The 12,203-nt window shown below is 34.4% G+C and overlaps 1 protein-coding gene and 1 pseudogene across 1 annotated transcript; both read right to left on the bottom strand.

Moving 5' to 3' along the window:
* Positions 1–832: 832 nt before the first annotated feature.
* On the bottom strand, positions 833–919 carry LOC120137110 (annotated as a pseudogene).
* A 3,132-nt stretch (positions 920–4,051) lies between these two features.
* Positions 4,052–5,457, bottom strand: LOC120137078. Its single transcript, XM_039152934.1, has 4 exons — positions 5,013–5,457; positions 4,784–4,930; positions 4,527–4,634; positions 4,052–4,208 (listed from the first exon to the last, which is right to left on the bottom strand). Exons 1-4 carry the CDS (start codon positions 5,359–5,361, stop codon positions 4,204–4,206), a joined length of 609 nt encoding a protein of 202 aa, XP_039008865.1. The 5' UTR covers positions 5,362–5,457; the 3' UTR covers positions 4,052–4,203.
* Between the last annotated feature and the right edge of the window lie 6,746 nt (positions 5,458–12,203).

Below are 12,203 nucleotides of genomic sequence, written 5' to 3'. Positions count from 1 at the left end.
ATAGAAACTCCGTTCTGTATGGCTCCTTATGCTCCTACAACTTCTCGATCAAATTAAGCTATCAATCCTTTGTTTCCTACTTCGCTTACAGATGCTTCAGTGCAAGGCGCAAGCTCATCAAATGTGGAATACCTGTTCAATTAATTCATACAAATTATTATATTTTAAATATTATTTTTAATATAAAAAAAAAAAATATTTAAATAAACTCAAAGTATTTAAAAAACATATAAACATTTAAAATAAAATTAGTTCAATGTTTATATTATAAATTTAATTAATTTAATTTGTATTATGATTAATATATTTTTATAAATATATATAATTAATTATCATTCCAGTTTAGTTTAAATAGCTTTGTTTGATAAAATCTCCAAAGGATGGAAGTTGGCTCGATTGTTGTTAATTTAATAAAAAAAATCATTATTATTAATTAATTAAATTAGAAATATTTTTTTACTACCATGACATTATATATGAATATGTCACATTACAAGCAAACTTTTAATGTTTAATTAACTAATAAATTCCATCCAAATAGAAAACATTTTACCCCAAAATAAAAGTTAATCATTTTTGTCAAACATTAGATACTATTTTTTTCATCATGCCATTATTTTACATTCAAACCTTTATGATTTTATATCATATTAAAAAAATTGCATTCAAAATTTAATTTTAAAATGAATACATTTTGTCAAACATTAGATACTATTTCATTATGCCAATATTTTACATTCAAACCTTTTTTTTATTTTATATCATATTAAATAAATAGCATTCAAAAAATTAATTTAAAAATGAATACATAGTCAAAAAGTGTAATTTAGAAGGGCATCAGAATTGCAGAATAACAGCAAGGCTTTGGAAGCCATTCAGTCCCGAAAGATGGTATTTTTAATTGCTATCCTCATTGCCCACAATCAATAACTTTAATTTATTAAACAAAAAGCCATACGAGTCTCATGGCCAATCCCAAGAAGTAAAAGCAGCAACGCCGCTCCACAAGGCGATGGAATATGGGACTTCCGTCGACGGAGGAACTCCCCGGAAGGGGTACCATCAACGTCGACTAAGTTTATATATGACATTACCTTTGTGAAAGGGATTTTTGATCCCCCGTCATATTCATACTACAATCAGTAAAACTAAACCAATGTTTACATCTTTAACTTAGATAAAGTTAAAAAGTGAGAATTTCAAATATCTAAAAGTAAGTGAATTGGAATGTACGTCTCATGGCAAGTCCCACATGGTAAAAGCAGCGCGCCGCTCCACAAGGTGATGGAATATGAGAAAACCCATCGACGGAGGAACTCCCCGGAGGAAGGACCGTTTACATCAATGAGCGTTTTTATGTGACTTTATCATGGGGATATACAAACTAAATCAGGTTTGCCCCGATTTACAGATTAGGATTTAAAACGAACGTCACAGTAGACTGAACAAAAATCAATAAAAAAACAAGAAATCAAATACGAATTTCATTAAAAATGAAACACTTAAAGCAAAATGTAACTTCTCCAACGCATATCAACTAAAATCGAATCGACTAAAGGGGTTGCACACTAATATAACAGGAAAAATAGCTTACTGCTGCTAAGGAAGGAGGTGTTCTGCTGTTAATTTATAGCCTGGATTTAGTGGCTGCCCTAACTAGGGCTTACTACTGCATTAGAAATAAAATTCCAATATATTCATGGAACCCGAAGACCTAAATTTCGGATGGCACAACGCGGAAGCCCAATAGTTATGTACTTTACGGGGTTTTTTTAATAGGGGAATAATGAGAAAACTTTTGGGTAAACTATGTCAATGGTCACTAATGTTATGATAAGTATTCGTTTTTACCACTAATGTTAAAAAGTCATAAATCGGTCACTAATGTTATGATAGGTATTCAAAATGGTCACTTGACGTTAACAGTCGTTAATAGGCATGACGGAAAACACAACTGGACCATTATCTGCTAAGTTGGATCGTTGACCGCCAATTTGACTGGCTTTTTTCTTCTTCAACCCATTCCCTATCTTTTTCTTCACTTTTCTTCTTCTTTCTTTCTCTTCATTTTCCTTCATTTTTCTTTTTTTCCTCTTATCACACACATGACACAACCCTCACCTCCGAAAGCCAAACCAAACATGGAAACTTGTTTCATCATCATCACCATTTATCTACTTCTTGGAGCTATTTTTAACCTCCGCTCCTCCACCTCCAAAACACAATCCCAAACTCTCCCTCTAGGCCCTCCCAACATTCCCATTATTTCCACCATCCTATGGTTAAGGTGAAACCTTTTCGAGCTTGAGACGATCCTCCATAACCTCCACACAAAGCTTAGTCTGATGGTCACTCTCAATATTCTTTCTTGCCCCGCCATTTACATCGTCGACCGCCTCGATGCTCAGACCGTAATGGGCAAGATTACAAACTGCAATTGACATAGCATAAACTCAGCTTCTTTTGGTCCTACTTGGAGACTTTTGAGGTGTAACCTCACATGCCAAATCCTCCATCTTTTGCGTGTCAAATCGTATGCTCGAAAATAGGTTCTTCAAATCATGAAGATTCAATATACTTAATTTTTTGCCTAAGGTGACTTGGTTTTTGCTTCGTAAAAGTTGGAATGAGTTCCTCAATGTCGTTGAAGACGAGGAGAAGGTGTTGGTTCATCTAATAAGAGCCCGAAAGAAATTGAATGACAACGACATCTCGGTGTACGTTGATACGTTGCTCTGTTTTTTACTCCCGAAGGAAAAAAAGAAACTAACGAAAAAGGAAATCTCCATCTTGTGTTTCGAGTTTTTAAACGTCAGAACATACATACATTATGCTGTTTTGTATTGGATCTGACAAACATGGTGAAATACCCTCATGTTCAAGAGAAACTATTCATGGAAATCAAAAGGGGTAGTGGAAATCAAAGAGCTCCAAGAAGTAGAGAAATGGTGATGATGATGATGAAGCAAGTTTCCATGTTTGGTTTGGCCTTTGGATGTGAGGGTTGTGACATGTGTGTGATAGGAGGAAAAGAAGAAAAATGAAGAAAAGTGAAGAAGAAGAAGATGGGAAATGGATTGAAGAAGAAGAAGAGCCGGTCAAAATGGCGGTCAATGATCCAACTCAGTAAATAACGGTCCAACTGTGTTTTTCGTCACGTCTATTAACGGCTATTAACTTCGAGTGACTATTTCGTAACAAACGATAATGTTAGTGACCGATTTGTGACTTTTTAAAATTAGTTGTAAAAACAAACACTTCCTAACATTAGTGACCATTGACGTAGTTTACCCAAAATTATTCGGGATTAATCTTTAATTCAATGAAAATAGTTGGGATAATTCTAAAGTATTGAACTATACAACTAAATAAATTATAATATTATACTTGAACCATAAGAGATAATATCTATAAAAATTTAATAATATAATCATTTAAATACATAGTAATAATATATATATTTACATTGTAAATGATATTTATTTAAAAAAAAGGTGATGAACAGGGTAAAATACGGAAATTTAGGATAAATTACAATTTTGGAACTCCATACCATACATATTTTTATAATCTAATGAGTTAATTGTCTTTTTAGTTTGTATACTATTATGAATTCTTCAATCACTTTGTATCATGGAATTTGATGCGACATATATTTGGCGGAGAGGGAGGACTAAAGGAATCAAGTGAATGAAATTAGAAATTGACTGTACAAAACCGAACCTATTTCAAGACAACAAATACATGCTATTTTAGCATAGATACAGCCCTCCCTTGACATGTCAAAATCTAGTCCTACCAGATAGATGGCTCTTCTCATCTTCATGCAACTAAATTCTAAACATCACCCACCCTTCTTCATCGACTCTACATCCGTGATGCTCCTCGGCTTCTGCAATTGTCCTTTTTTCTCCAACCCGCAGGGTCTTATAGGATCACAAAAATGAAAGCATACCCTTTGTCTGCGGATGACATCAGTTTTCAAATAAACAGTTCACCCGTTTCAGACCAACAGCTCCAATGTAACCAGTCCAGTAGAACATGCGACGAGAATGTCAACTATATGCAAGAGTCTCTGAAAGAATTAACTAGTGTAATAATCCTACAAAATCTTCAACTGAAAGAATCTGGGGAAGAATTGAAACATATTTGTGCATGAATCATTGAAAAGGCTGTTTGTCGTCAGGGGCACAGCAGAGATGTTCACCCTAAAACATAATAGCAAAAAGTTTTCAATTCTTCCCAGAAAATACACCTGTTGGACTGACTAAATTGCATCATAAAAGCAACTAGTTTATCAGATATACCATCAAAAGATATAATTTGTTTAAATCATCAATTTCAAATCAAAGATTATTTTTACTGTGAAATATACATACACTATGCCTTCTCAAATGAATTTCTCCCCAGAGTTTATTCGTTTCAGCAACATAAAAGAATGGATCATGAAATCAAAAACATTTACCGCAGAAAAATGAACTTTTTTATGCCATGGTACAGACTGAAGAACATACATATACACTTACCTTCTGTTATGTTTTGATGGTTTTGACTAGAAGTCTCTTGCACAATAGGATTTGCTGACCGAGCGATGCGTTTAATACGGCTTAATCTTAATCTTTTCGATACTAAACCTGAATAACAGATCTTTTATATATATAAATTTGGAATCTGGAATTTTTCAGTTCATTTATAAATGGTTTCAAATGTACATCAATCAGATAATTAACATCTATGATCTATCCTTAAAACAATATAAACTAAGATGAATCCGTAAACTTACAATTGGAAATTCCGTTTTCCTTCATCATCCCTCCAATTGCAAGCCCTTTACAAACATGGTCATTTATTGCCCATGCCAGATGTTTTATGCGATTCAAGCGTACCTTACAGGGCAGAACAGCTAACTTACGAGCAGGGATTTCCAAACCTGTTGAGTAAATTACAAGAAACAAGTAAGAACACAGGACATGACAACCATTAATGCTAGAAGTAAAGTAGTGGAAGCTAACTCTGGGAGCTTCTCGTATCCAGCATTAGTCTATCGTGACCATGATTGGGATCCACAACAGCAGCAGCATTAAACTGAGGACTTGAGCTTGAAACAGAATTGCTTAAGGGCGAGTGAATTGTTGAAATGCTCGTGCTTTCTTCAAATTGAACGGGAGGTGGAAGGGTGTACAACCGAGCAGTTTCAGCTCTCTGTCTCCGCAATTGATAGTTTCTTCGGCGTCGAGCGAGATCCTTCTCTCTCTCCTCATGGCTCATAGATTGCCTTCTTTCCCGGTCCCTTAAACGACGGCGTTCTCTCTCTAGCTCTTTGCGCAACTCTGATCTGCTTGCTATCCCTTCCATAATCATCCCAAACAAATTCACCAGAATCACAACCTTAATAAATATATATGTTCCAGTGCACCTTTTTATTTTTCTGCAAAACGAATTTTAAAAACTTATGCTTAAATTTTTTTATAAATAAATGAATTCAAAATTATATTTAGACAACAGACGATGGAATTAAGAGGAAGCTAAATCACCATTAAATCATTATTTTGCGCTCTTGATCTTAAGAATAACTCACGAATGAAATTATCAACAAAAAAAAAAGGAAAAGAATCATACGTATATATAAGAGAAATATGGCAGGAATGAAGAGAAAGGGAACGAACCTATTACCCGTTCTAATTTCTATTCCTGCATCTAATTAGGACCCGTTTTTGCCCTTTTTTTTTTTTTTTTTTTTTTTTTGCTGTTTTGGTTTGTGTCGAATGGATCCGAAATCATGAAACGCAGAACAAAAGTCTCTTCACATGCATGCATTCACTTTGCCAATGAGCCCAAATGGCTGCGTTTCTCGGTTTAAACCGGGAAAAAATCGACATCTTCGATTTGATTTTACTAAGTAAACTAATATTTTTAACAAAATAATAATATACTATATTTTAGGATAAGTACACAAATAGTCCTCCAACTATAAGGTGTTGTTTTTTTGAGTCTCCGACTATTAAAAGTTAAGAATGATCATCCAACTATTCATATGTTTCAAACACTCAAACACTTCCTTTCATGTTAAAAATTGACAGTTGTCTAAATTGAATGTTAATCTACTGATTAAGATATGGTAAAATATGATTTCAGAATCTCAAACGATTATACAATTCAAACGGTCATAGGATCATATTTTATCAAATCTCAGTTTGAAGGTTAATGTCCATCTCAGACAATTATCAATTTGAAAAATGACGAGTTTGGAACATATGAATAGTGGAGATGGTCATTTTACAACTTTTAATACATGACGAACTAAACAAAGTAGTAGTGATAATTTTATAATTTTTAATAATCAAGAGACTCAATAAAATAACAACCTATAGTCGATAAACTATTAATATACTTTACCCCAATATTTTATTAATATATATATATATATATATTTATAATTAGTTCCGTTTAATCTGTTATAGGGTTGTAAATGAGACGAGACAGATCGCGAGCTACTCGAGATCGACTCGATCAAGGCTCAATAAATACTCGGATCGAATGGACTCGACTCGAGCTCGACTCGAGTTCTTAACGAGCCGAAACGAGCTACTCAATATTCGACTCGAAAAGCTCGTGAGCAGTTCGAAAAAAATGTTATATTTTAATTTTAGATTTTTTAAAATTACATTATTAAAAATATATTAAAAATACATTATTGATAATTATAAAATTTTAAAAATATATTAAAAGTTCTATAATACAACTACCCTCAAATTTTAATTTTTTTAATTAACCAGTCTAAGTCCAATTGTTACATTGTATATTACTAAAAGAAAAATAAAAACTCATTTAATTAAGCACATGTTAGATTACACATGTTTGGTTGATTTTTATTTTAACTTTTTGTTGCACAAGTACTTTACAACATAGAAAACTAAAATAAAAAATAAGAAAAAAACAGCCAAACAATAGAAAAATTGAAAATGGTTAAAAATATTTTTGAACAAATATTTTTATATTTATTTTAAATTAATAAAAAATTATTTATCTAATGACAAATATTTAATATATTTCTAATGATAATATTTATCCAATTATGTGATAGATGTTAAGTTATGCACATGAAGGTAACATACAAATTATGCAAAATGATGTTATGTGACTCCTAAATAAATCATTCGCATACTTATACATAAACATATCAACATGCAAAATAAATATACACAACTTGTTGATCTAGACATGATTTTATCATATCTTAATGATGACTATCGACACCGTAATTGCTTTCAAGCACTGACTCACCAACATAATATTTCAAGAACTGACTCGACGACATAATGTAAATGGAGATTTGATGTACAAATACAACTAAAACGATAGGATCATATTTTATCATACCCTAGTCAACAGGTTAACATCAATATCATACAATCACCATCGGTGTCAAAACATTCGTATTTTACTCTTCTTTATTCTCATATGAATATTTTCTATGAAATTCACTGATTTAAAATTTTGATATACTAATATTTCGATCTATTCTAACGATTGTCCAACAATACTAATTTTGAAATATGTAATTTGTATATTTGAAATAATACTTCTTATTCTTCAAATTTTCAAATAGAAAACTTCAAATTCCTGAAATTTAAGAAAGCCACCAATCCTCATGTCTCCAGCAGACAAGCTGCCGCTGATTTGGAAGATTTACGAGTGTACATAAGAAACAGGATCCTGACTCGTTCAGAGTCGGTCACATTCTGAAACAAATGTATCTTATATATCTGGTGTGCACAACCAATTTACAAAAAGGTAACCAAAGGCTTATCCAGATTTGGATGAAATCAAAACTTCCCTCAACATAGAACAACACTTAACCTTATTCTTCAGATACTCTGGATTTGTAGAGAGGGCCTGAACCAAAGCACTTCTATCCTGTCAAAGGGAGTAACAATGAAATATGAGCATTTAGCATGAAGGGCATTTGCTAAAACATGTTTACGAAACCAAGAATTATTATGACATATTGATGAGACTTTTGCTAGTTCATACATATATACACCTCTGCTATTTCCTTGGTCAATGAAGCATCCCAATCATCCAAAACCAGTATAATATAATAAATTACTAGGTGAAGCGCAGATAAGTCGAACAATTCACAAACCACGCACATCAGACAAGTTTGAAACTAGCCAACTGAAGCATGCAGGCCTTGGGTCAGATATATAAACAGCACATACAGATTCATGTCAGTAGTTACACGAATTGAAAGCAAACTTTGCAGTAATTTATCTTAGTGAAACTTAAAAAGAAATTACCACAATCATAATGTACATAAATCAGATTGTCAACCAATATGCAGACAAAATGCAAAGGGTAATGAACAGAAATTTTACTTTTGTTGCTATATGCAAACAAGTAGAGATGGCATACCTTTACCCAAAGTGTTGAACAATCAAAATTAGTTAGAAACCAATGGTAAGGTCATGTGAAATTGTTTCACTCAGCAACTCTGGTGAAAGTGCATAGTTGGTAGAAGAGTTTGCCTTTAGCAGCCTACAATTCTCAGGATGGATTCCTGCAATCTGCCATTGAATGGTAAATATATGATTCGATTAGCTCAAACAGACAACATGAGTATTTACTACAGTGGCTAAATAATATACATAGATCAAGTAATCGTACACCATTTGAACATCATCAGATTCTCATTAATCTCACATAAAGGAGTAAAGAAATAAAACTAGAGATGGACCCTAATTCACATGGATACCTGGCAGGCTTTTTGCAAGGAAAAATGTGTTTGATCGGGTGCATAAACTACAAGCTTTTCAAGCTCATCTTTTCCAACCACCCTCAAAACATTGTCACGGGCAGCCAATAATACAACTAGAACAGCTTCACTTGCCGTGCCCTGAATCACTCCGCCACCTTGTCCTGCGACACAATTACCGATCTCATTCCATAAACTTTAGAGATATTTTACACTTTCATTCTTGTGGTGCTAGAAAGAATTCAATGAAAATGCCTCGACCCAAAATTGCATTCTATATCAGAATTTTTTAAATAAAAGAAATCCCAAGTCCTTGCCTGCTGAAAGGAAATCTTCAGGTAGCTTAAGCATCTTAGCAAGCCAATCCAAAACAATCATTTCAAGCTCAGTTGCAGCAAGAGATGTAATCCAACTGAATCCAACAATATTGATACCAGCACCAAGCATTTCTCCCAAAAATCCAGCAACGCTGCTATTGGAAGGATAGTATGCAAAATAATTTGGGTTCTGCCAGTGAGTAACCCCTGGCAATATCTTTGCCTGAATGTCTGCAATCAGAAGAATATTTATTCATGAAAAAGAATACAATGCAATAACTAGAGTATTTATTTAGGGGAACCAGGATTTATTAACTCAGAGCTGTTGAGTTTCGGGAGAGAAGAAGAGGAAGAAGAAGATGCACAGTATACGATATTTAGCTTGAAAGATAAAATGTATTTCCTTCAGATGCTCCAAAACGTTGAACTTGAGTTGGACATGTGAGATGATATCCACATCGGTGGTTCTGAATAAGGGGTAAAGTCGAGTGTATAAAAGGGGATGAGTTTCAGTAAAAGAAAATTAACTCTTTCGAGCTTGAATCGAGCTCAAATTTGAGCTTCAATCGAGCTCGAGTCTTGAGCTTCAATCGAGCTTGAGTATTGAGCTTCAATTGAGCTTCTGAATTTTTTTTGAGTTCGAGTTTTTTCGAGTTCGATTCGAGTTTTAATAATATATTTCGAGTTCGAGTTCGAGTTGAACTTCATATTTTTTAGCTCTCGAGTTTTCGAGTTGAGACAAACTTACGTTTAAAGGTTTTGAGTTTGAGTTGAACTCAATGTTGCGGAAGACGGCTATCGGATAGAGCAAAATCGCAACTGATAATTTGAGAAAATAGAAATGAAGATAAAAGAGACACAAAATTTACGTGGAAAACCCCTAAAAATATAGGGTAAAAACCACGGGCAACGGTAGAAGAATTTCACTATGAGAAAATAGGAATTACAACCTCTCTCGATCTACCAAGGAGAAAACAATGATAATTCTCTCTAGATAAAAAGGAGAAAACAACTCTCAAGAAACTCTCTAAAATCTCTCTAGTATTGGAAGAAAGCTAGAATGCTTTGGGATGGTTTTGAAGTTAAATGAGCTAGGGTATTTATAGTTGAAGCTTTAAGGACTAATTTGTAAATACCCTAAATTACAATGACTAATTGCATAGTTTTACCATCTAAAATTTTCAACAATTTGGTGGCCAAATTTGACCAATTTTGCCACCCCATTAATGCCACCAAATTGCCACCCATAATGTTGACAATTGATGCAATTTGGTGTGTCAATTTTCAACAATCTCCCACTTGAAGATTTGATTGGAACAATCATATCTTCACACCATTCTTTCTACCTTGTACCTTTCATGTTGCTTACGTTTCTGACAGGCCACAGGAGGATCGACACCAGGTAAATTTATCAGCATTGATTGCCTTCGTCATGAAATCTGCTATATTGTCTTTGGTATGGATCTTCTGCATATCTACCGTTCCTTCTTCCACCTTTCACGAATGAAATGGTACTGAACTCGTATGTGCTTAGTCCTTGAATGAAATGCTGGATTTCTTGCTAGATGCAAGGCGCTTTGACTGTCACAAAACAGAGAGACATACTCTTGATTGTGGCCAAGCTCCTCCAATAGCATCTTCAACCAAATTGCTTCTTTACTGGCTTGTGTACTGCTACATATTCTGCCTGTTGTGGACGTAGCCACAACTGACTGCAATTTTGAAACTCAGCTTACAGCTCCACCAGCAACTTTGAACACATATCCTGTAGTAGATTTGCTTTTATCCAAATCCCCTGCATAGTAAGAATCTACATACCCATTGATTAGTAAGTTTGATCCTCCGTAACATAATGCAACATTTGAGGTCCCTTTGATGTATCTTAGGATCCTCTTTACAATATTCCAATGCTCTTTGCATGGATTCGCCATGTACCGACTAACCACTCCCACTGCTTGTGCAATGTCTGGTCTTGTGCATATCATAGCGAACATTAAACTTCCCACTGCTGATGCATACGGTACTCGAGACATCTCCATCCTCTCTTCTTCACTACTAGGACTCATACTGGAGGATAATTTGAAGTTAATAGGAAGAGGGGTAGAAATTGGCTTACAATCTTGCATGCTAAATCGTGACAAGATTTTCTTCAAGTAATTCTTTTGTGAAAGCCAAATCTTCCTATTACTTCTGTCTCGGTGAATTTGCATCCCTAGAATCTTGTTTGCTGATCCCAAGTCCTTCATTTCAAATTCCCTAGCCAGTTGTGCCTTCAATTCTTCAATATGATCTTTGTTGGGTCCTGCAACCAACATGTCATCCACATACAACAACAATATAACAAAATCGTTATCACCAGACCTCTTGAAATAAGCACAAGGGTCTGCATTAAGTTTGTTGTATCTAAGGCACATAATGAAGGAATCAAATCTCTTATACCAACACCTCGGCGCCTGCTTTAGACCGTATAAAGATTTGTTCAACCTGCAAACCAAGTTCTTCTTTTCGTCTTCTTCAAAACCTTCAGGCTGGAGCATATAAATCTCTTCTACAAGATTTTCATGAAGAAAAGCTGTTTTAACATCTAGCTGTTCCAAATGTAAATTCAATGTAGCACACATTGCCAAGACTACTCGAACTGTTGTTAGTCGAACCACAGGAGAAAAAATTTCATTGAAATCAATACCTTCTTTCTGAGCATATCCTTTGACCACCAGTCTTGCACGATACCTCTCCACTTGATCGTCACCATTTCGCTTGATTTTGAAAACCCATTTGTTACCAATTGGCTTCCTTCCTTGTGGTAGTGGCACAAGGTCCCATGTATTATTTTTATGAAGGGCTTCGATTTCTTCTTGCATCGCCATCATCCACAGTGAAGCATCTGAGCTGTTTATTGCCTCCTGGTATGTTGATGGCTCACCTTCCTCTGTTAAAAGGCAGTATGTAATATTACCTTCTATAACATAATCTGAGTGCCAATTGGGACGTCTTCTCATACGATCTGATTGACGAGTTGTTGGAGCTTCAGAACTCTCTGGTTCTTGTTTATCATGTACTAGTTCTGTTACAGAAGAATCTCTTTCTTCAAACTCTTTTTCCACATGTATCTGAGTAGGCTCTGACTTTTC

The sequence above is a fragment of the Hibiscus syriacus genome, unplaced genomic scaffold (assembly GCF_006381635.1).
Source record: "Hibiscus syriacus cultivar Baekdansim isolate YM2019G1 unplaced genomic scaffold, ASM638163v2 tig00110647_pilon, whole genome shotgun sequence".
NCBI lineage: Eukaryota > Viridiplantae > Streptophyta > Magnoliopsida > Malvales > Malvaceae > Hibiscus > Hibiscus syriacus.
Note: the sequence above shows the minus strand (reverse complement) of the source record. Positions and strands in the feature narration are given on the sequence as shown.

Bases quoted from the DNA above. Each gene is read 5' to 3' on its own strand.
- LOC120137078 (XM_039152934.1), bottom strand. From the start codon at position 5,361: ATGATTATGGAAGGGATAGCAAGCAGATCAGAGTTGCGCAAAGAGCTA. The intron at 4,931-5,012 runs GTTAGCTTCCAC...TTTACTCAACAG, and splicing joins GGATACGAGAAGCTCCCAGA to GTTTGGAAATCCCTGCTCGT. The intron at 4,635-4,783 runs GTAAGTTTACGG...TCTGTTATTCAG, and splicing joins GGAAAACGGAATTTCCAATT to GTTTAGTATCGAAAAGATTA.